Raw genomic sequence first — 24,711 nt, 5'->3', positions numbered from 1 at the left:
TTCAGAAGGTCTTTGATGAAGTCCCCCATAGGAGATTAGTGGGCAACATTAGGGCACATGGTATTGGGGGCAGAGTACTGACATGGATTGAAAATTGGCTGGCTGACAGAAAACAAAGAGTAGCGGTTAATTTCGGAATGGCAGGCGGTGACCAGTGGGGTACCGCATGGTTCAGTGCTGGGACCGCAGCTGTTTACAATATATATTAATGATTTAGATGAGGGAATTAAAAGTAACATTAGCAAATTTGCTGATGACACAAAGCTGGGTGGCAGTGTGAAATGTGAGGAGGATGTTATGAGAATGCAGGGTGACTTGGACAGGCTGGGTGTGTGGGCAGATGCATGGCAGCTGCAGTTGGATAATTGTGAGGTTATCCACTTTGGTGGTAAGAACAGGAAGGCAGATTATTATCTAAATGGAGTCAAGTTAGGAAAAGGGGAAGTACAATGAGATCTAGGTGTTCTTGTACATCAGTCACTGAAAGCAAGCATGCAAGTACGGCAGGCTGTGAAGAAAGCTAATGGCATGCTGGCCTTCATAACAAGGGGAATTGAGTATAAGAGCAAAGAGGTCCTTCTGCAGCTGTACAGGGCCCCGGTGAGACCACACCTGGAGTACTGTGTGCAGTTTTGGTCTCCAAATTTGAGGAAGGACATTCTTGCTATTGAGGAAGTACAGCGTAGGTTCACAAGGTTAATTCCCAGGATGGCGGGACTGTCATATGTTGAAAGATTGGAGCAACTGGGCTTGTATACTCTGGAATTTAGAAGGCTGAGAGGGGATCTTATTGAAACATATAAGATTATTAAGGGATTAGACACGCTGGAGGCAGGAAGCATGTTCCCGTTGATGGGTGAGTCCAGAACCAGAGGCCACAGTTTAAGAATAAGGGGTAGGCCATTTAGAACGGAGTTGAGGAAAAACCTTTTCACTCAGAGGGTGGTGGATATGTGGAATGCTCTGCCCCAGAAGGCTGTGGAGGCCAAGTCTCTGGATGCTTTCAAGTGGATGCATCTCACTTGTAGTAACTGTGTTCACTTCTCTTCCCTCACATCCTTCAATGGTGCTAGTGTCTTCCACGGTGAAGACTGAAGCAAAATATTCACTTATTTCATCTGCCATTTCCCTGTCCCCGTTATTATTTCTCTGGCCTCATTTTCTAATGGTCCTTTATCCAGTCTCTTTCATTTTTTACATATATGAAAAAGCTTTTACTATCCCCTTTGATATTGTTTGCTAGCTTGCTTTCATATTTTATCTTTTCCCTCCTAATGACTCTTTTAGTTGCTCTCGTTGGCTTTTAAAAGCTTCCCAATCCTCTGTCTTTTCTGCTAATTTTTGCTTTGTTGTATGCCCTCTCTTTTGCTTTTATATTAGCTTTGACACCCCTTGTCAGCAAAGGTTGAACTATTTTGCCATTTGAGTCTTTCTTCGCACTTGGAATACATCTATCCTGCACCTTCCTCAATTTTCCCAGAAACTCACGCCATTGCTGCTCTGTTGTCAACTCTGCCGGCATCTCCTTCCAATTTACTTTGGCTGCTCCTCTCTCATACCACTGTAATTTCCCTTACTCCACTGAAATACTGCTGCATCAGACTTTACTTTCACCCTATGAAATTTCAAGTTGAACTCAGTCATATTGTGATCACTGTGTCCTAAGGGTTGTTTTACCTTAAGCTCCATAATCACCTCCAGTTCATCACATAACACCCAATCCAATATAGTTGATCCCCTACTGAGTTCCACGACAAATTGCTCTAAAAAGCCATCTCATTGGCATCCAACAAGCTCACTCTTTTGAGATACATTTCCAAACTGATCTTCTGAATTGACCTGCATGTTGAACCATTTCTCCATAGCATTGCACACGCATGTAGAAAGGTCAACTAGTTTTACGTTACTTATTGTATGTTATCAAACCTAGAATGAGAAGTGTATGTTTATTATATTTCCTGGAAGTGTTAGTAATATTTATCTGCCTGAATAAGATTGTTTACACATTTATTACTTACTGTCCATTACACCACTGATACTTAGGGCATAAATGACGGTCTTCCCTCTCTGTCTGTCCATACCGTCACACATAGATGTAGAAGGATTCTTCATTACTGTTTCCCTAACAATTTTATTTTACCCGTCTGGGTTGTTAGTCCTGAGCTGAACCCCCAAACCTGGAGGACCGATGGACTACTCTTAGTCTGGCCTCTACCCTTTGACCTGTTTGGCATGGGTGACCCTAACAAGAGCCAAAGCACAAGGCCCTGACTCCAGCCAACATAGGTCATTGAGGTATGCAAGCCTCCAAACTCCAAACAAGGTTATGGTCATCTTGGACATTACAAATTTAAGTTGAAGCCATAAATCAATGACCGTTATAATTAAATACCCATAGATCTTATCTCTTTTCTGCTTTCAAAAGCCAGAGGCTTACAGCACTTATTAATACAAGGAGTGGCTGTAGAAACTATATGCTACAGTATTAGGGAGAGAAGAATTTTGAAAGGAAATATTGGATGTAGGGGGATAGAAAGGAGGAAAGAGCAGCATGGTAATGTGGTGGTTAGCATAGCAGTTTACAGTACCAGTGATCGGGGTTCAGTTTCCACCGCTGTCTGTAAGGAGATTATACATTCTCTCTGTGATCGCATGGGATTCCTCCGGGTGCACCAGTTTCTTTGCATATTCCAAAGACATATCAGTTGGCAGGTTAATTGGTCATTGTAAATTGTGCAGTGATTAGGCAAGGGTTAAACTGAGAGCAATGCAGCAGCTTGGCTCGAGGGGCCAGGCGAGCCTGTTCCACACTGTATCCCAGGATCTTATAGAGGTGGAAGTAGGATGCTGGGGAAGACATAGAAATGAAGTATATAAGAAATAAGACCGATCAAAAAACCAAGAGATAACATACACAAAATGCTGGAGAAACTCAGCTGGTCAGGTGGGATCTATGAAAATGAATAAAGAATTGATATTTCTGATCAAGACATCCTGATGAAGGGTCTCAGCCCAAAATGTCAACACTTTATTTCTCTCCAGAGATGCTGCCAGACCTGCCGACACAGCGTCTAGGTTGTGTTTCTCTCGGCCTATCAAAGCCAGTTTATTAATAGAAAAGGCACTTGGGCACTCTGGAACAAATACATATAATGCTAAGAATGCTCAGAGTCAATACAGCATCTGTCCAGGGAAAGAACTGTAGTTTAAATGTTTCAGCTCAATAACATTTTACAGAAACTGGAAAACAAGCATATTTTAAATTATAGAGGGGGAAAGGGGTGGAGAGAACAGATAAAAAGGAGAAGGGTAACATAAGCTATTGAAGGTGAATAAAGTAAAAGAGACAGATGGAAGTCTCATTGGTGAGATAAGCAAAACCTCTAAGTGAACCTTTTTGCAAAAGAAGAGACAGTTGTGGAAATCTGAATTAAAAGTGCTAGAAACATTCAACCAACACACATCAAAGTTGCTGGTGAACGCAGCAGGCCAGGCAGCATCTCTGCAAAGAGGTACAGTCGACGTTTCGGGCCAAGACTCTTCGTCAGGACTAACTGAAGGAAGAGCTAGTAAGAGATTTGAAAGTGGGAGAGGGAGATACGAAATGATAGGAGAAGGCAGGAGGGGGAGGGATGGAGCCAAGTGCTGGACAGGTGATTGGCAAAGGGAATATGAGAGGATCATGGGACAGGAGGCCCAGGGGGAAGGAAAAGGGGGAGAGGGAAAAACCCAGAGGATGGGCAAGGGGTATAGTCAGAGGGATAGAGGGAGAAAAAGGAGAGAGAGAGAGAAAGAATGTGTGTATATAAATAAATAACGGATGGGGTACGAGGGGGAGGTGGGGCATTAGCGGAAGTTAGAGAAGTCAATGTTCATGCCATCAGGTTGCTAGAAACATTCAGCAGCTTGGCCAATTGCCGGAAAAAGTTAGGAGCTTGAGATGTGAGCTGAAGAGCTGTTAACATAATCTTGCTATAAAGACAACAGATTTGCAGGTACTTTCCTGAGTGATTCTATGAAATCTTTTATTATAGGAGCTCCAATAGTTCTTCCCTTATTAACAAATGGAATAAACATTGCCAACTTTGTTGTTTTAGTAACCACACTTTTAGGTGTGCTTATGCGATTAATATGTTTAGAGGTTTTCCAACAATATGAAACTCGGTTTAGCTTTTACAGAAATGCATTGGGAGCCAGAAGAGAAGGAGCTTGGGCATTCATGTAGCCTCAGCATCAAGCTAGACAGAAGAGAGGGGTTTATGACTCATCAGCAGTGACATTCTTTACAGGCAGTATACAAAGTGTAGATCACTTTCCTCAAAAAGTTGAAACAACAATGTTCCAAGAATCTTAGGGTATTGAATTAGGTGAAGTCCCATTTTCTTCTGGTTTAGTAGATATGCTCTCCCTTCAGTCAAAATGATCATAATTTCTATGCATTGGGCTCATTGCAGAATTATCCCCAGGGATTTTACATTGTTTTCTCATAAAGGAAAACTGAAGCAAAGGAATCAGCTGTCAAATGTAGAGCACAAAATGTACAGATTAGTGTATTAAGGAGGGGAATTCCCATTAGCTACCATTTTATTAATATTAATTCTTTTACATCAATCCAAAACATCACAGTGCTAAATATTAAAAATAAATTGAAGAAGTGCGATATGTTGTGAATAGGTGATTACTTTAAAATAAAGTTTCCTCTGGCAGCTACCTCCATTTGATTCTCAGTTTCAACAGTTTGTTGATATGGTTACCGATGTTGTTGCTTTCCTTAATAGCTCTATCGAACTGTATATCTGCCAAGGAGTGTTTTCTAAAGACACAATCCAAGTTACACTCTGGCATTCCTTTCTGTGCTAATCATGACATTAGTGAACTCCCTCTCAATATTGAGCAGTGGATTTCTAAGAGTACCTGGTATGTCTGATTTTGCCATGTCAAATCAAAAGACACGGTAGGATTATCTTTGAAAATTTGGTATTGAATGCAACATAGCTACATGGTAATCCCTGGACACCACCCTGAACAAAGTCCCATATAACTTTCTGTTTAGACTAACCAGCAGTTTACTTCTCAGTCTCTTTGATCCCCTTCATTTCTCACCATAATCTTTGTTCTGTGGTTCATCTCTGCAGAACCTCCCATTTGGACCTTCCCTTGTATAACCAATTCAACTTTTGCAATGTTTGTTTTCTCACTTTCAGTCATGACTTTCATTCCTCATCTGCATGCTTTCTTTACGGATATGAGTCAAAACTTTATCCAGGTGAACACTGAAGTTTTTTAAGACATTGGTGAGGCCTAATTTGGAGTACTGTATGCAGTTTTGGTCACCTACCTTGGGGAAAGATGTAAACAAGTTTGAAAGAGTACAGAGGAACTTTACAAGGATGTTGCTGGGTCTGGAGGACCTGAGTTACAAAGAAAGATTGAGTAGGTTCGGACTTCATTCCTTGGAACATAGAAGATTGAGAGGAGATTTGATAGAGGCATACAAAATTATGAGGGGTAGAGATAGGGTAAATCCAAGCAAGCCTTTACCACTGAGGTTGGGTGAGACTACAACTAGATGCCATAGGTTAGGGATGAATAGTGAAAAGTTTAAGAGGAACACAAGGGGAAACATTTTCACTCAGAAAGTCCTGAGAGTGTAGAACGAGCTGCCAGTCCAAGTGGTCCATGCAAGCTCGATTTCAACGTTTAAGAGAAGGTTGGACAGGTACATGGATGATAAGGGTATGGAGGGTTATGATCCTGGTGCAGGTCAAAGGAATTAGGGAGTTTAAATGGCTCAGCATGGGCTAGATGGGCTGAAGGGCCTGTTTCAGTGCTGTCCTTTTCTATGACTCTAATATGTCTTGAAACTATATTGGTGATTCCCACCAGAAATACTCTCAGGCTGATACTTCATAAAAGGAACTGAATGAGGACCACGTGAAAATTAAGATTCAGGCAGTACCTGGACTATGTGCTAGGTATTACAGCGTACCTGCCTAAAAAGCACCTTAAATCAGTACAATCTGGAGGCTCACATCAATATCATGTGACTTCCACTCACAAAATTCTACTGTGCTCAAGGCCCAAGTCTTAGGGAGGGAATGTCGACTCAGACCATGACAGGCCTGTGTTGGGCATTTTCATGCCTTACATGGCGCAGACTGGAAGTCTGTGTGGGGCACCACTCCTCGCACAGACTAGAGCAATGTGTGATTAAGTGCCTTGCTCAAGGGCACAAACACGCTGCCACAGCAGCGGCTCGAACTAGCGACCTTGAGATAACTAGGTGAACGCCTTAACCACTTGACCATGTGCCCAAGTCTTAAGCATAACAAAATAGGTCTGAAAATCTTTAAACCAAGGCCTTTGGTTGAGTAATCCTACAATTAGGTTTTTATTAGATAAAGTTATCTAGGCTGTGGATTAGATTGAGGGTAGCGACAGGAAGATAAGATTGGGGATCAAGTAGTTCCATCAAAGATAAGAATGATGGTTTAAGTTGATGGCTCAGCTATTTAGGTTTACCGGGACAAGTGGGTCAAAGGTTTGGGGTCAGGAAAGGTTCAGTTCAATAGACACCAAGAGTCCAACATTCATTGATGGCACTGTTGGTAGAGTGGCAGAGTTCTGACATTGATAAGAATATGAATGAGAACTGGTGGTCCAGTCCTGAAAAATGTTGGGTGGCCAGACTCACTAGCAAGATCCTAATACAGTTGGCAAAAAAAAACATTCCCTGACTGTTTCTATGACTCTGGGTTGATGTTTTTTATTCTGGGTTTCTCCGCTCTTTTTTTTGCCATTTGTGCGTTGGGTGTTTGATGTTTTCTTTATACAGGTTCCATGGTGTTTCCTTGTTTCGTAGCTGTCTGTGAGAAACCGAATCTCAGCGTTGTATACTGCATACAAACTTTGATACCAAATGTACACTGAATGTTTGAAAAAATACTCCAGTTAATGAGCGCTTCAGCTGGGGTGGCAGTGTGCCTGATAATTGTGTCCATTTGATGGCGCTGTAATTGCCCGAAGGCCTCCATGTGTAAAGATGTGAAATGCACAGCACATAAGATCTCCTTGCAGTAAATCTGACACAAGATACGATTGGCATCTAAATTAGTATATTAATGTTCCCGAATGCAGGGTCTTGACCTGACAATTCTTTTCCGTTCAAAAGATACTACTTTAAACTATTAGGTTATTCCAGCAGTTTGTTTTTGCTTTATAAAATACAAATTTCCCAACACACGATATACCTGATTATATTTACCATGACAACACACACAAAACGCTGGAAGAGCTCAGCAGTCAAGCAAGCATCTATGGAAAAGGCTTTTCGGGCCGAGACCGTTCATCAGGATTGGAGGGCAGAGAGGGTTTCACTAAACTCCCGTCAAAGGGAAGATTTAAACTTCATCAGGGTAGGCATCCCAAACAGGAAGGCCGATTAACACCTCCACCGACTAACCCCACCACTACTTTATTATTTCCCGACGGTTACCTAATGTATAGCCTAGCGTCACTTACGTATTTATATTTATGTTTTTAATCATTTATTTATTGAGATACAGCACCTGAATTTTGAGCTGCATCAGATCTCAAGTGACAATTATTTCATTCTCCTCACGCTTGTGTGCAGGAAATGTCATTAAGCAATCTTGAACTGAGTTCTGAAATTTAACTTCTTTTGGAGAAAGTTTGTAATTCCATTCTTATTTTGCAGGATATTCCTTCCCACCCGAGAACCCTTGACTCCAATATTAAAATTGTCAGAACAGTCATACGGAATTTAATTTAAAGCCACCTGGCATCATCTGCTTGTGTAAGGTGTATCAATGCAGACCAGCGCGAACGCCCAGCGCCCCGGAGAGACCACATGACCGGAAGCTGCCGGTTGTTTCGGCGGCCCGGCTGCTACGGCAACGGGCTATGTAGCGAACGGCAGGATTTTCCTTTCTCTGCGCAACAGGGTGAGTGAATTTTGCGCGACCTGGGCGATTCTGTGCCGCTGCGAAACGGGAACCAGACCCAGTGTACCTTGTCCTTAGCCTCTTCCCGTAAGAGGGCATTTGATAATCCCCTTCACCCTCCGCTGGCCCTTAGTTTACGCTCAGTTATTAAAGTTTTTACACCGTGCATTTGAAGCACGTGATGCAATGAAGTAGACTCTATTCCCTTAAATTTGGAGGGGTGGGGGTGTTGCTGGAAATGTGTTGAGGAAGGATGAGCCCTGAGGGTTCCTAACTTTTTTGATGCCGTGGACCCCTGCTAGCCCTTCCCGTGGAGTGTTGAACTTGCAGCAATTGACCCATTTACTTCAACGGGCCTGAGCACTGCCAAAGTTAGCCGTGGTAAAACTGGCAGAGGAGGTGGTGCTGTTCATTTTGGAAAAATGACAGGACCCACAGATCGCCTCCCCCCACTCAGTTTCATAATGCCATGTTTTATGGAATAATGATGACCTCTAAAATGGAGGTCATACAGCACAGAAACATGTGTGCACTATTCATCTCAACCAAGGGTTCCCAACCTTTATACCATGAGCCCCTACCATTAGCCAAGGGATCCGTAGACGCCACGTTGGAACCCCTGATCTAGACTGATTCTATTTTCCAACGTTTGCTTCCTAGTCTTCTGTGCCATTATGTTTCAAGTGCTCATTAAATAGTTTCTAAATGTTGAAAATTACAAATGAAACACCTTCCATCCAGCATCAAAAATATTTCAACTGTCACAACATTAGTGATCAGTATCATAAATTTGGGAATGCTTATGGTGAAATGTTTCATAGAAACATAGAAAATCTACAGTATGATACAGGCCCATTGGCCCACAATGCTGTGCTAAACATGTACTTTTTCAGAAGTTACCTGAGGTTACCCATAAGGTTGCCCACTGTTTTACTAAGCTCCATGTACCTATCCAGGAGTCCCTTAAAAGACCCTACTGTATCCACCTCCACCACCGTAGCTGGCAGCCCATTCCACACACTCACCATTTTCTCACCAAAAACTTACCCCTGACCTCTCCTCTGTACCTACTTCCAAGCACCTTAAAACCGTGCCCTCTCATGTTAGTCATTTCAGCCCTGGGAAAAAGCCTCTGATTATCCACACCATCAAAGGCTTTCTTCCTCTGACCATCCTCTGACAATTCTGCAGAGGCCAATAGATTCTTGATTAGTCAGGGCATGAAGGGATACAGGGAGAAGGCAGGAGATTGGGGCTGAGAGGGAAAATGGATCAGCCATGTTGAAATGGTGGCATAGACTTGACAGGTTTCCTGTAGGTTTTTTTAAGCAATTATTTGTAAAATTATTTTCTCCTTCAAAAGTTTATCAAAAACTATGCAGTTACAGTAAACATTTACCCTCACAGTGAAAATAGGCTTCATTGAAATTTGCGCTTTTTTGAGTGACAAAACCTGGTATACTGAAAGCAGTCATTCAGTTGGGGCAGTTTGGTTGGTGGACACAGTGTGAGCTCAATTGCCTTTACTAGATTTGAGGATTCCACCATATTTTGCTCAACCTTTTGAAAAACATCTGAATGAAATGTTTAGTGTGTCCAATTGGACATCAATTGGACATAGCTACTTTTGCACTTGTCCCTTCACATTTCTTGTTCATGAAACTTCAGGTGACAATTGACAAGTGGCAAGGCTGCTTCGTACATCCTGCACTGTGTTTCTCAACAGTGGCCACCGAAGTTTCGGCTCACATTCCTGGTCGTGTTCCGACGTCCTGTTTCGAGACCCTATCATATTCCAGCCCAGGCTGCTGGTGGCACACCATCTTCATGTCCATTTCTTTCATTTATTAGGATACAGTGCAGAATATGCCACGCTGCCCAGCCCTTCCCTTGATTATCTCCTTGCCTAATCACGGGACAATTTACAATGACCCATTGACCTACCGGCCGGTACGTCTTTGGACTGTGGGAGGAAACCAGAGCACCTGGAGGAAACCCACACGGTTATGGGAGAACATACAACCTCCTTGCAGGCAGCGGTGGGAAATGAACCCAGTAGCTGGTACTGTAAAGTGTTGTGCGAACCACTATGCTACCACGCTGTCCTTTGTTGAACAACTAATTGCTCAAGCAACTCCACTCTCACTGCACACTCTGGCTACACACCTGTCCCCTGGTTCCCAGCTTTGGTTTCCCTGCACATCTCACCCTGTTCTGGGCCAATGCTATATGTGTATGCCGGGCCAGTTGTAGGCTCACACCTCACTACTCCCAGCTGCCGGTCATATTTGCTGCTGGCCTAAGTTTGCTAACCCACTTTGTTCACACACTTGATCGCATGTTTTAAATTTGACCGCTGATAATGTTCAAGGTAAATTTATTATCAAATTACATTTATGTCACCATATACAACCCTGAGTTTCATTTTCTTGTGGGCATACTCAAATCCAGTGACCATAATAGAATCAATGAAACACCGCACCAACAGGATGGACAACTGGTGTGCAAAGACAACAAAATGTACAAATACAAAAAGAAAGGAAAAAAATAAATATAAATAAATAAGCAATAAATATCGAGGACATGAGTTGAAGAGTTCTTGAAACTGAGTCTATAGGTTGTGAGCACAGTTCAATGATGAGCAAGTGAAGTTATCCCCTCTGATTCAGGAGCCTGATGGTTGTGGGTTAATAGCTGTTCCTGAACCTGATGGTGTGGGTCCTGGGGCTCCTGTACCTTCCTGATGACAACAGCGAGAAGAGAGCATGGCCTGGGTGGTGGGGGTCCCTGATGATGGATGCTGCATACCTGCGATAGCGTTTCAGTTCAGTAGATGTGTTCAATGGTGGGAATGACTTTACCCCTGTGATAGATTGGGCCATTTTTGTAGGATTTTCTGGTTCCAGGGCATTGGTGGTTCCAATCAATATACTCTCCGCTACATACCTATAGAAGTTTGTCGGAGTTTTAGATGTCAGACTAAATTTCTGCAAACTCCTGAGGAAGTAGAGGTGCTGCCGTGCTTTCTTTGTACAGTTGGCCCTCCTTATCCGCAGGTTCCGCATGCGCGGATTCAACCAATCACGGATCGGGAAAACCCGGAAGTTCTCTCTCCGGCACTCGTTGTTTGAGCATTGTTCACCTCGCGTCTTGTGTTGTGAGCAAGAGGAAGGAGTTTAAGGCTAGTAAGGGATGGCTGGCTAGCTACGTAAAGCGTTACAGCCTCAAGAACTTAAAGATCACGGGAGAATCGGGATCGGCTGATCTTCCCGGAAGAGCTACGATGGTTGCTTCTGTACTGAACATGTACAGACTTTTTTTTCTTGTCATTATTCCCTAAACAATACTGTATAACAACTATTTACATAGCACTTACATTGTATTAGGTGTTATAAGTAATCTAGAGATGATTTAAAGTATACGGGAGGTTGTGCGTAAGTTATATGCAAATACTACGCCATTTTATATAACGGACTTGAGTATCTGCATTTTTTGGTATCCGCGGGGGTCCCGGAACCAATCCCTTGCAGATAAGGAGGGCCGACTGTAATTGCAGTTACGTGCTGGGCCTGGGACAGATCCTCTGGAAAAAATAACACCTAGGAATTTAACGTTGCTAACCCGCTCCATCTCTGATCCTCTGATGAGGACTGGCTCATGGAACTCTGGCTTCCTTCTCGTGAAGTCCTTGGTCTTGCTGACCTTGAGTAAGAGGTTGTTCTGACACCATTCAGTCAGATTTTCCCTCTGTCTCCTATATGCTGATTCATCACCACCTTTGGTTCAACCTTCAACAGTGCTGTCATCAGCAAACTCGAATATGGCACTGGGGCTGTGCTTGGCCACATGGTCATTAACTGTAAAGCGAGTAGAGCAAGGGACTAAGCACACAACCTTGTGGTGCACCTGTGCCCGTGGAGATGTGGAGGAGGTGTTGTTGCCAATCCAAACTGACGAGAATTGGCAACAATCCCCGAACTTTCATTCGTAAAGCCAGTGATGTTGTGGGGATGGAACTGGACTCTCTCATGGTGGTGTCTGAAAAGAGGATGCTGTCTAAGTTGCATGCTATCTTGGTCAATGTCTCCCATCCACTACATAACGTACTGGGTGGGCACAGGAGTACATTCAGCCAGAGACTCATTCCTCCGAGATGTAGCACAGAGCGTCATAGGAAGTCATTCCTGCCTGTGGCCATCAAACTTTACAACTCGTCCCTTGGAGGGTGAGACACATTGAGCCGATAGGCTGGTCCTGGACTTATTTCATAATTTACTGGCATAATTTACATATTACTATTTAACTATTTATGGTTCTATTACTATTTATTATTTATGGTGCAACTGTAACGAAAACCAATTTCCCCCGGGATCAATAAAGTATGACTATGACTATACTGCAAGAGAGGAAATCTAGAATCCAATTGCATGATGAGGTATTGAGGCCAAGGTCTTGGAGCTCATTGATTAATTTTGAGGTGATGATGGTATTTAATGCTGAGCTGTAGTCGATAAAGAGCATCCTGATGTATGCATCTTTGGTGTCCAGATGTTCTAGGTTTGAGTGAAGAACCGATGAGATAGCATCTGCTGTGGACCTGTTGCCAAATAGAGAGGTAGTGTTTGTGGGTTCATGGACCCTCAATCTGTTGGTGTAGAAGAAAAAGCTGTTTTTAAAACATTGAGTGTGCATCTTCAGTCCTTGCAGATTTAATAGCAAATGACTATACTAGGTACAGTGATATGAGAGCTGGCAGCTGAACCAGTAAAGAACTTATCTTTCCTAATCGAAATCTACCTGGATATCATGCTGTTTACTTAAACTGGAAGCATTCTCCTTGTGTGCTTATATGAACAACAGCATAATATACTAAGTATGGGAATCCATTTAATGACTTCAACTTTATACTATCATCACAAGATTATTTAGGCCAATAATCCTGATAAGCGTTTATGGTGGTCACAGCTGAGAACTTTTTTCTCAGGATAATTTAAATCTAGGCCTCTGTACCATGATCTTTACTAGAGTCTAGTTTGTTACTTTGATGATTAACAAGAGTAAACAGACAGTCTTTTGTCCATAGTCTATTCACTAGCAGGTTCACAGAGGACCTGTTTTCTGCAAGTTTAGTGTAAGGCGCGTTGTCTCAAATGCTTTAATGATGTCCTGCTACTTGGCTTCTGAACATGCACACATGGACACGTTATCTGTGTAATACACCCCAAGGAGCAAAGTTGGGTTGACTATTGTGGAGTGGAGGTGATGTAAATTGAACTGTTTGCCCTTTAGATTAAGCACATTTTTATAGTACGTTTATTAGAGGTAAGGTACGGCATTGCAGTGAAGAAGGTCCACAGTGAGACCCTAGAAAGCATGAATTGCTTTCAGTGTCTTGGGAGCCACCTCTCAATCAAGGCAGGCATTAGTAATGTAATTCACCATTCCTTTAAGTGTTAAGTGTTAAGCGTATTAGAAAATCAAGACCAAAAGCCAGGGCCAAAGCTTTGGCCTTTGGGCAGACGTAATTTCTGCTCTCCTGTATGGTTATAAGATAGGAACTACCTCTAGCAGATACCTCAAAACTGAACAAATAATGCTATCTCTGAAAAATTCTCCACAGACATGTTCAGTGAACGAATATCAACATACTGTTGCAGACTAACAATTTGAATTTAGAGGCCTTAATTACACTGATTTGGCTTTAATCTGCCACATTGCTTTCATTACTAATGTCAGACTCCTGAAGCACAAAACAGAAATTGCTGGAAACAATTCAAATAGCATTTGTCAAAGAGAAATAGACTCAACATTTCAGGCCAAAGACTTTGTCATTCGTGGAAAAGTGAGAAAACACGTATGTTTTAAATTGCAAAGAGGGACACGATGGAGAGAACAGAGGGAATAAGAATTAGCAGTTTTAAATGGCATAATGGGAAGTAACTGGAATGCATGGTAGAAAGATTTTAAAAGTATATGTAATGATGTTTAGTGGGAATTTCATGCAGAAAATGTGACAACAAGTCTGAAGAGCTATGAATGAAACTAGTCAAATCATGCTCAATCTCAAGGAGCTCCTGAGAATTGTTTATAACTGACATTAATTCCTGTTGATTCTTCCAAAGAATGAATGATCAGGATTCTGCTCTATCCTTTGCAAGATGACACTGAAATAACTTTGCATGTAATCATCTGTACATTCTTAGAATCCTAAAAGGAAACTTCAGAAGGCCACTTTTGGGTGGTTAGGACACCTCGTCCTGAGTCTTTCAAGTCCTTCTGGTTATTCACATTAGGCTCTCTTGTAAAAAATAATTTTAACATTCTCAACATGCTATCGAGGAACAACTGCGCAGGCGCGTGGACGTTAGCGAGTTAACTAGTGGGAAGAATTGAAAAAGAAGGCAGCTTTATAGAGCAGGTGATGAAGTAGAGGGAGTCAGAGTAGGAGGGTTTTGGCTCAACGGGGCTTCGGCGATAACGGATCAAGGTGAGGTAAGTTACTTGTGAAGAATAGTAAGTATGCCTGTGAGGCCGGTGTTCTGTACTGGGTGTCAGGTGCGGGTTGTCCGGGAGACTCCCAGCCCCCCGGATGGCCACATCTGCACCAGCTGCAGCTCCTTAGGGACCTGGTTTGGGAACTGGAGCTGCAGCTCGATGACCTTCGTCTGGTCAGGGAAAATGAGGAGGTGATAGAGAGGAGCCATAGGCAAGTAGTCACCCTGGAGCCTTGGGAGACAGATAAGTGGGTAACAGTCAGGAGAGGGAAGGACAAGGGTCAGACACTAGGGAGTGCCCCTGTGGCTGTCCCCCTTAACAATAAGTACTCCTGTTTGAGTCCTGTTGGGGGGTACTACCTACCTGGGGGGAAGCAACAGTGGCCGCTCCTCTGGCAGAGAGTCTGGCTCTGTGGCTCAGACGGGTAGGGAAAGGAAGAGGATGGCAGCAGTGATAGGGGACTCTATAGTTAGGGGATCAGACAGGTGATTCTGTGAACGCAGAAAAGAAACATGGATGGTAGTTTGCCTCCCATGTGCCAGGGTCCGGGATGTTTCTGATCACGTCTGTGATATCCTCAAGTGGGAAGGAGAACAGCCAGAGGTCGTGGTACATATTGGTACCAACGGCATAGGTAGGAAAAGGAAGGAGGTCCAGCAAACAGACTATAGGGAGTTAAAAGGAAGTTGAGAAGCAGGACCACAAAGGAGGTAATCTCAGGGTTACTGCCTGTGCCAAACGACATTGAGTAGAGGAATAGAGTGAAGGTGGAAGATAAACGTGTGGCTGAGGGATTGGGGCAGGGGTTTAGATTTCTGGATTATTGGGACCTCCCCTGGGGCAGGTGTGACCTGTACATAAAGGACGGGTTGCACATCAAACTGAGGGGGACCAACATCCTGGCAGGGAGGTTTCCTAAGGCTGTCAGCGAGAGTTTAAACTATAATTGCTGGGGGGGGGTGGGAACTGAACTGAAGAGATAGAAAAAGGGGCGGGTGGCTCACAAACGTAGACAGTGTGAGAGGGGGGATAGGCAGGTGATAGAGAGGGAATACACTCAGACTGATGGTTGAGATGTGTCTATTTTAATGCAAGGAGTATCATAGAACATAGAAAACCTACAGCACAATACAGGCCCTTTGGCCCACAAAGCTGTGCTGAACATGTCCTTACCTGAGAAATTACCTAGGGTTACCCATAGCCCTCTGTTTTTCTAAGCTCCATGTACCTATCCAGGAGCATCTTAAAAGACCCTATCGTATCCATCTCCACCACTGTTGCCGGCAGCCCATTCCACGCACTCACCACTCTAAAAAAAACTTATCCCTGATATCTCCTCTGTACTTACTTCCAAGCACCTGAAAACTGTGCCCTCTCATGCTAGCCATTTCAGCCCTGGGAAAAAGCCTCTGACTATCCACATGATCAATGCCTCTCATCATCTTATACACCTCTATCAGGTCACCTCTCATCCTCCATTGCTCTAAGGAGAAAAGGCCGAGTTCACTCAATCTATTCTCATAAGGCATGCTCCCCAATCCAGGCAACATCCTTGTAAATCTCCTCTGCACTTTTTCTATAGTTTCCACATCCTTCCTGCAGTGAGGCGATCAGAACTGAGCACAGAACTCCAAGTGGGGTCTGACCAGGGTCCTATATAGCTGGAGAATTACTTCTCAACTCCTAAACTCAATCCCATGGTTGATGAAGACCAATGCACCATACATCTTCTTAATCACAGAGTCAACCTGCACAGCAGCTTTGAGTGTCCTATGGACTCAGACCCCAAGATTCCTCTGATCCTCCACACTGCCAAGAGTTTTACCATTAATACTATATTCTGTCATCATATTTGACTGACCAAAATGAACCATCTCACACTTATTTGGGTTGAACTCCATCTGCCACTTCTCCACCCGGTTTTGCATCCTATTGATGTCCCACTGTAATCTCTGACAGCCCTCCACACTATCCACAACACCCCCAACCTTGGTGTCATCAGCAAATTTACTAACCCATCCTCCACTTCTTCATCCAGGTCATTTATAAAAATCACGAAAAGTAGGGGTCCCAGAACAGATCCCTGAGGCACACCACTGGTCACCGACCTCCATGCAGAATATGACCCGTCTACATCCACTCTTTGTCTTCTGTGGGCAAGACAATTCTGGATCCACAAACCAATGTCCCCTTTTATCCCATGCCTCCTTACTTTGTCAATAAGCTTTGCCTTGTCAAATGCCTTGCTGAAATCCATATACACTACATCTAATGCTCTACCATCATCAATGTGTTTAGTCACATCCTCAATCACTGAAGTAAGACTCACCGGTCTATAATTTACTGGGCTATCTCTACTCCCTTTCTTGAATAATGGAACAACATCCACAACCCTGCAATCCTCCAGAACCTCTCCTGTCCCCATTGATGATGCAAAGATCATTTCCAGAATCTCAGCAATCTCCTCCCTTGCCTCCCACAATAGCCTGGGGTACATCTCATCCAATCCTGGTGACTTATCCAACCTGATGCTTTCCAAAAGTTCCTGCACATCCTCTTTCTTAGTATTTACATGCTCAAGCTTTTCAGTCCGCTGTAAGTCTTCCCTACAATCGCCAAGACCTTTTTCCGTAGGGAATACTGAAGCAAAATACTCATTAAGTACCTCTGCTATCTCCTCCAGTTCCATACGCACTTTCCCACTGTCACACTTGATTGGTCCTATTCTCTCACGCCTTTTCCTCTTGCTCTTCACATACTTGTAGAATGCACTGGGGTTTTCATTAATCCTGTCCGCTAAGGCCTTTTCATGGCCCCTTCTGGCTCTCCTAATTTCTTTCTTGAGCTCCTTCCTGCTAGCCTTATAATCTTCTAGCTTTCTATCATTACCTAGCTTTTTGAACCTTTCGTAAGCTCTTCTTTTCTCCTTGACTAGATTTACAACAGCCTTTGTACACCACGGTTCCTGTACCCTACCATCCTTTCCCTGTCTCATTGGAACGTACCTATGTGGAACTCCACGCAAATATCCCCTGAACATTTGCCACATTTCTTCTGTACGTTTCCCTGAGAACATCTGTTTCCAATTTATGCTTCCAGGTTCCTGCCTGATAGCCTCATATTTCCCCTTATTCCAACTAAACGCTTTCCAAACCTGTCTGTTCCTATCCCTCTCCAATGCTATGGTAAAGGAGATAGAATTGTGATCACTATCTCCAATATGCTCTCCCACTGAGAGATCTGACAGCTGACCAGGTTCGTTTCCCAAAACCAGATCAAATACAGCCTCTCCTCTTGTCAGCTTATCTACATATTGTGTCAAGAAACCTTCTTGAACACAACTAACAAACTCCACCCCATCTAAACCCCTCACTCTAGGGGCATGCCAATCGATATTTTTGAAATTAAAATCTCCCACCATGGCAACCTTGTTGTTACTACACCTTTCCAGAATCTGCCTCCCTATCTGCTCCTCGATATTCCTGTTATTATTGAGTGGTCTGAAAAAAACATCCAGTAGAGTTATTGAATCCTTCCTGTTCCTAACTTCCACCCACAGAGACTCCATAGACCATCCCTCCATGTCTTCCTCCTTTTCTGCAGTCGTGACACTATCCCTGATCCACTGTGCCATGCCCCCACCTCTTTTGCCTCCCTCCCTGTCCTTTCTGAAACATCTAAAGCCTAGCACTCGAAGTAACAATTCCTGCCCCTGAGCCATCCGAGTCTCTGTAATGGCCACAACATCATAGCTCCAAAGCGGATGAGCTTAGAGCATGGATCAGTACTTGGAGGGAGGCAAAAGAGGTGGGAGCGTGGATGAAGGTAGAGCAGTAGATGTAGTGTGTATGGATTTCAGCAAGGCATTTGATAAAGTACCCCATGCAAGGCTTATTGAGAAAGTAAGGAGGCATGGGATCCAAGGGGTCCTTGCTTTGTGGATCCAGAACTGGCTTGCCCACAGAAGGCAAAGAGTGGTTATAGATGGGTCATATTCTGCATGGAGGTTGGTGACCAGTGTTGTGCCTCAGGGATCTGTTCTGGGACCCCTACTCTTTGTGATTTATATAAGTGACCTGGATGAGGAAGTGGAGGGATTGGTTAGTGAATTTGCTGATGACACAAAGGTTGGGAGTGTTGTGGATAGTGTGGAGGGCTGTCAGAGGTTACAGTGGGACATTGATAGGATGCAAAACTGGGCTGAAAAGTGGCAGATGGAGTTCAACCCAGATAAGTGTGAGATGGTTCATTTTGGTAGGTCAAATATGATGGCAGAATATAGTATTAATGGTAAGACTCTTGGCAGTGTGGAGAATCAGAGAGATCTTGGGGTACGTGTCCATAGGACACTCAAAGCTGCTGCACAGGTTGACCGTGTGGTTAGGAAGGTGTATTGGCCTTCATCAACTGTGGAATTGAGTTCAGGAGCTGAGAGGTAATGTTGCAGGTATATAGGACCCTGGTTAGACCCCACATGGAATACTGTGCTTAGTTCTGGTCACCTCACTACATGAAGGATGTGGAAACTATAGAAAGGGTGCAGAGGAGATATACAAGGATATTGCCTGGTTTGGGGAGCATGCCTTATGAGAATAGGTTGAGTGAACTTGGCCTTTTCTCCTTGGAGCGACAGAGGATGAGAGGTGACCTGATAGTGGTGTATAAGATAATGAGAGGTATTGATCATGTGGATAGTTGAGGCTTTTTCCCAGGGCTGAAATGGCTAACATTAGAGGCTATAGTTTTAAGGTGCTTGGAAGTAGGTACAGAGGGGATATCAGGGGTAAGTTTTTTACACAGAGGGTGGTGAGTGCATGGAAAGGGCTGCCGGCCACTGTGGTGGAGACAGATACAGTAGGGTCTTTTAAGAAATTCCTGGATGGCTACATGGAGCTTAGAAAAATAGTGGGCTATGGGTAACCCTAGGTTATTTCTAAAGTAAGTACATGTTCAGCACAGCATTGTGGACCGAAAGGCCTGTGTTGTGCTTTAGGTGTTCTATGTTTCTATGTTTATATATTTCCAAAATGTATATAAATTTGTTAAGGAAATTATGTAGCATTGTCAACTGACTTCTATGATGACTAAAGATTGCAAATTCAATTTAAAAGGCTGTGAAAAAACATTTGTACCGGAAGTTTAATGAGATTATTCACTGAGCAAACAGTGCTGTAATTGATCGTCATAAATAGAATTCTAGTTTTGATGAGACATGAGAAGATTCATCTGAAGATATAGTCATACTTTATTGATCCCGGGGGAAATTGGTTTTCATTACAGTTGCACCATAAATAATAAATAGTAATAAAACCATAAATTGTTAAATAGTAATATGTAAATTATGCCAGGAAATAAGTCCAGGACAAGCCTATTGGCTCAGGGTGTCTGACCCTCCAAGGGAGGAGTTGTAAAGTTTGATGGCCACAGGCGGGAATGACTTCCTATGACGCTCTGTGTTGCATCTTGGTGGAATGAGCCTCTGACTGAATGTACTCCTGTGTCCACCCAGTACATTATGTAGCGGATGGGAGACATTGTCCAAGATGGCATGCAACTTGGACAGCATCCTCCTTTCAGACACCACCGTCAGAGAGTCTAGTTCCATCCCCACAACATCACTGGCCTTACGAATGAGTTTGTTGATTCTGTTGGTGTCTGCTACCCTCAGCCTGTTGTCCCAGCACACAACAGCAAACATGATAGCACTGGCCACCGCAGACTCATAGAACATCCTCAGCATCGTCCAGCAGATGTTAAAGGACCTCAGTCTCCTCAGGAAATAGAGACGGCTCTGACCCTTCTTGTAGACAGCCTCAGTGTTCTTTGACCAGTCCAATTTATTGTCAATTTGTATCCCCAGGTATTTGTAATCCTCCACCATGTCCACACTGATCCCCTGGATAGAAACAGGGGTCACCGGTACCTTAGCTCTCCTCAGGTCTACCACCAGCTCCTTAGTCTTTTTCACATTAAGCTGCAGATAATTCTGCTCACACCATGTGACAAAGTTTCCTACAGTAGCCCTGTACTCAGCCTCATCTCCATTGCTGATGCATCCAACTATGGCAGAGTCATCAGAAAACTTCTGAAGATGACAAGACTCTGTGCAGTACTTGAAGTCCGAGGTGTAAATGGTGAAGAGAAAGGGAGACAAGACAGTCCTCTGTGGAGCCCCAGTGCTGCTGATCACTCTGTCGGACACACAGTGTTGCAAGCACACGTACTGTGGTCTACCAGTCAGGTAATCAAGAATCCATGACACCAGGGAAGCATCCACCTGCATCGCTGTCAGCTTCTCCCCCAGCAGAGCAGGGCGGATGGTGTTGAACGCACTAGAGAAGTCAAAAAACATGACCCTCACAGTGCTTGCTGGCTTGTCCAGTTGGGCGTAGACACGGTTCAGCAGGTAGACAATGGTATCCTGAACTCCTAGTCAGGGCTGGTAGGCGAATTGGAGGGGATCTAAGTGTGGCCTAATGATAGGCCGGAGCAGCTCCAGAACAAGTCTCTCCAGGGTCTTCATGATGTGGGAGGTCAATGCCACCGGTCTGTAGTCATTGAGGCCGCTGGGGTGCGGCACCTTCGGCACAGGGACGAGGCAGTGCCTTGTAAAAGTATTCAGTCCCCAACCCTTTGTTCACATAAATGAGTTACACAACCAGGAATTTTGATCAATTTAACTGTGATTTTTTAAAAATTTGTGTATCCATTGCTCTTTTTTTCACAGTAGGACCCAAAAACAGGGAAATTGTAACACATGAAAATCTAAAAGTCAAAAACTGTTCAAAAGTATTCATCCCCCTTAGCTCAGTGCTTAGTTGAACCACCTCTTGCAGCTATTACAGCTAGTAGTCTTTTTGGATAAGTTCTTTTTGGCACTGTGTTTTGGGTTGTTGACCTGCTGAAGGACGAACTTCCTCCCTGGTTTAAGCTTTCTGACAATGGCTAGCAGGTTTTTATCCAGAATCTCTCTGCATTTAGTGGTATTCATCTTCCCATCAATCCTGACCAGATCTCCAGTCCCTGCTGCTGAAAAGAATCCTATAGCGTGATGCTACCTCCACCATACTTTATGGTAGAGATGGTGTTACCTGGCTGATGTGCAGAATTAGATTTACACCACATGTACTGCTTAGTGTTGTGGCCAAAAAGTTGCACTTTAGTCTCATCCAACCACAAGATTTTTCCACATCTTTCCAGTATCTTCTAAGTGATGCTCTGCAAAGTCTTAATGGACAAGTATATGTTCTTTTTTAAAGCTAGGGCTTCTTCCTTGCCATTCTTCCACAAATACCTTTTTTTGTGCAAGGCCTTAGAGATTGTGGAGCCATGATCTTCATCTCCAATTTGAGCCACTGACTTCTGCAGCTCATAGTAGCTCTTTTACAAGTGCCATTCTTCTCCAGAGACTAATTTTAGACTCGTGGTCTCACCTAATCAGTGTGGCTGTGGTTTCATATTTTTTCCACTTTTTCATGATGGACTACACTGAGCTCTGAGATATGTTCCGTGCCTTTGAGATCGTCTTATACCCTTCCCCAGATTTGTGCTTCTCTATTATCTTTTCCATGACTTATCTTGAATGCTCCTTTTGTCTTAATTTTGGTTAGGTCTGTTGAAAATCTACCATACTGTCAGACCTTAGAGAGAGAGTTAATTATTCTTATGAATTCATTGAAAACAGGTGATCCTCCAATTTTCTTCATCAACAAATTGCTTCAGTTGGTAAGGTAATACTGGGTATTTCATTGAGGAAAATTAGTGTAGTAACTACAAAGGGGATGAATACTTATTCAGCCTCACAATTTTGGTTTTTAACTTTAAGTAAATTCTTGACAGGTTTTGGAGTTTTTCTTATGATTTTCATGAGGCACAATGTTTTGTAGATTGTTTTGTAAAAAAATCCTACAATATGTTTTTTAGATTTAAAAAATTAGACAGTAAAATGTGAAAATAGTTGTGGGGGCTGAATACTTTTTCAAGGCACTGTTCATTACTGCCTGATATATTTGCCAAAGACTATGCGATAGATATAGTTATTATTAATATTTATTGATTTTTAACTACACCCGATTAGACTGGTTGTCGCAATTGTGTAGTCCCAATTACATGCAATTAGTGTGCTGTGTGGTCAATAGTTCTTTAATTCATCTGTTAGAATAATCTTTTATAAGAGTTATTTCTTTATAAAGATCACCGACAAGGCTTGAATTTCTACACTTCCAGCTAATTAAGGTGACAGTATGAGAGGAGATCACATTAAAACCCATTGAATGGTGAGAGGCCTTGATAGAGTGGATGTGGAAAGTATGTTTCTTATGGTGGGAGAGTGGAAGACCTGAGGACACAGCCTCAGAATTGAGGGGTGTCCTTTTAGAATGGCGGTGGGAGGAATTTCTTTAGCTAGAGAGTGGTGAATCTGTGGAATTTGTTTCCACTGACAGCTGTGGAGGCCAAGCCATTGGGTATCTTTAAGAAAGAGATTGATAAATTCTTGATTGGTCAGGGCATGATATGGGGAGAAGGCAAGATATTGGGGCTGAGAGGGTAAATGATATTGGGGCTGAGAGGGTAAATGCATCAGCTGTGATAAAATGGTGAAGTAGACTCAATGTCCCAGATGGCCTAATTCTGCTTCTTATGGTCTTAAGGTGAAGAGTATTATATCAGTCTCCTGACTTATGCTTTGGTAAACATGGAAAGGATTTGGGAAACCAAGAGTTAGATAGGACGCTATGTTGCTGTTGTGCAAATCATTGGTTAGTCCACACTTGGAACATTCTGTGCAGTTCAGATCACCACATTATAAGAAGGATGTGATGAAGTTAGAGAGGACGCAGAAAAGGTTCACAGATGTTGAATGGACTGGATGTGAGGAGTGATTGAATAGGCTAGGACTGTTTTCATTGGAACAAAGATGGCTGCGAGGTGATTTTTATAGAAGTTTGTAAAATTATTAGGTTGGAGAGTCACAGTCTACTTCCCAAGATCAGAGAGTCTGAAAATAGAGGGCAGAGGTGTTAAGTGAGAGGGAAATGCTTAAATGAATCTGAGGGGCTTTTTGTTTACACAGAGGGTGGAGGTATACAGAATGAATTGGCAGAGGTTGCTGTAGTATAATTACAAAATTTAAAAGACATTTGGACAGGGACGTTGAAAGGAAAGTTTTACAGGGATTTCAAGTTAATGAAGGTAAATGGGATCAGCGTAGACAGGCATCTTGGTTCGCATGGACATGGAGCCAATGGGCCTATTTCTGAGGCATCCAACTCTTTCCGATATCACTGATGAGAATAATCAGACTCTGACCTTTTCTTGTAACTAGCTCAATTAAATTTCTGATCAATAGTGACTGCAAGTTATTCATCTTGGGAATTTGCTGAAGGTAATGCTGAAATAGTTTCTGACACTCTGACTATGACAATATTGCCAGCTACTATTTCCTGTATGGCTGCCAAATTTTAAAAGATGGTTAAGCACCATAGTTGGAGATGATAGATTCTTGCTATACATGTACTCATTTATTGATTCGTCTTGGAATTTTGCACATATTTTACAGAAAGTAGATGTCAACTGCCTCATTTTCTGAGGTGTTGTAAAGGATATTGATTATTGTAATAAAATCTTCTGACATCAAGATTCAAAGTAAACTTATTATCAAAGTACATACAGTGGCATGTAAAAGTTTGGGCACCCCGGTCAGAATTTCTGTTACTGTGAATAGCTAAGCGAATAAAAGATGAACTGATTTCCAAAAGGCATGAAGTTAAAGGTGACACATTTCTTTGATATTTTAAGCAAGAAAACTTTTTTATTTCTATGTTTCTATTCAAAAGGTTCAAAGGAACATCTAAACAAGCCTGATGCATTTTGGAAACAAGTCCTGTGGACTGATGAAGTTAAAATAGAACTTTTTGGCTGCAATGAGCAAAGGTATGTTTGGAGAAACAAGGATGCAGAATTCCATGAAAAGAACCCCCCTCCAACTGTTAAGCACGGGGGTGGACCGATCGTGCTTTGGGCTTGTGTTGCAGCCAGTGGCATGGGGAACATTTACTGGTTGAGGGAAGAATGAATTCAATTAAATACCAACAAATCCTGGAAGCAAACATCACACCGTCTGTAAAAAAGCCAAAGATGAAAAGGGGATGGCTTCTACAACAGGATAATGATCCGAAACACACCTCAAAATCCATGATGGACTACCTCAAGAGGCGCAAGCTGAAGGTTTTGCTATGGCCCTCATAGTCCC

At 43.0% G+C, this 24,711-nt stretch overlaps 1 protein-coding gene across 1 annotated transcript in view; it reads left to right on the top strand.

Annotated features, from left to right (window-relative positions):
• The first annotated feature begins 7,793 nt into the window (after positions 1-7,793).
• The window catches only part of cfap221 (cilia and flagella associated protein 221), a 174,272-nt gene continuing 157,354 nt past the window's right edge, over positions 7,794-24,711 (top strand). Inside the window, exon 1 of the mRNA XM_072262113.1 lies at positions 7,794-7,964. Coding sequence (XP_072118214.1) covers positions 7,871-7,964 — 94 coding nt within the window. The 5' untranslated portion in view covers positions 7,794-7,870. The remainder of the gene's footprint in view (positions 7,965-24,711) is intronic.

This window comes from Mobula birostris, chromosome 6, assembly GCF_030028105.1.
Source record: "Mobula birostris isolate sMobBir1 chromosome 6, sMobBir1.hap1, whole genome shotgun sequence".
Taxonomy (NCBI): domain Eukaryota; kingdom Metazoa; phylum Chordata; class Chondrichthyes; order Myliobatiformes; family Myliobatidae; genus Mobula; species Mobula birostris.
This window is presented reverse-complemented; position numbering and strand designations above follow the sequence as displayed.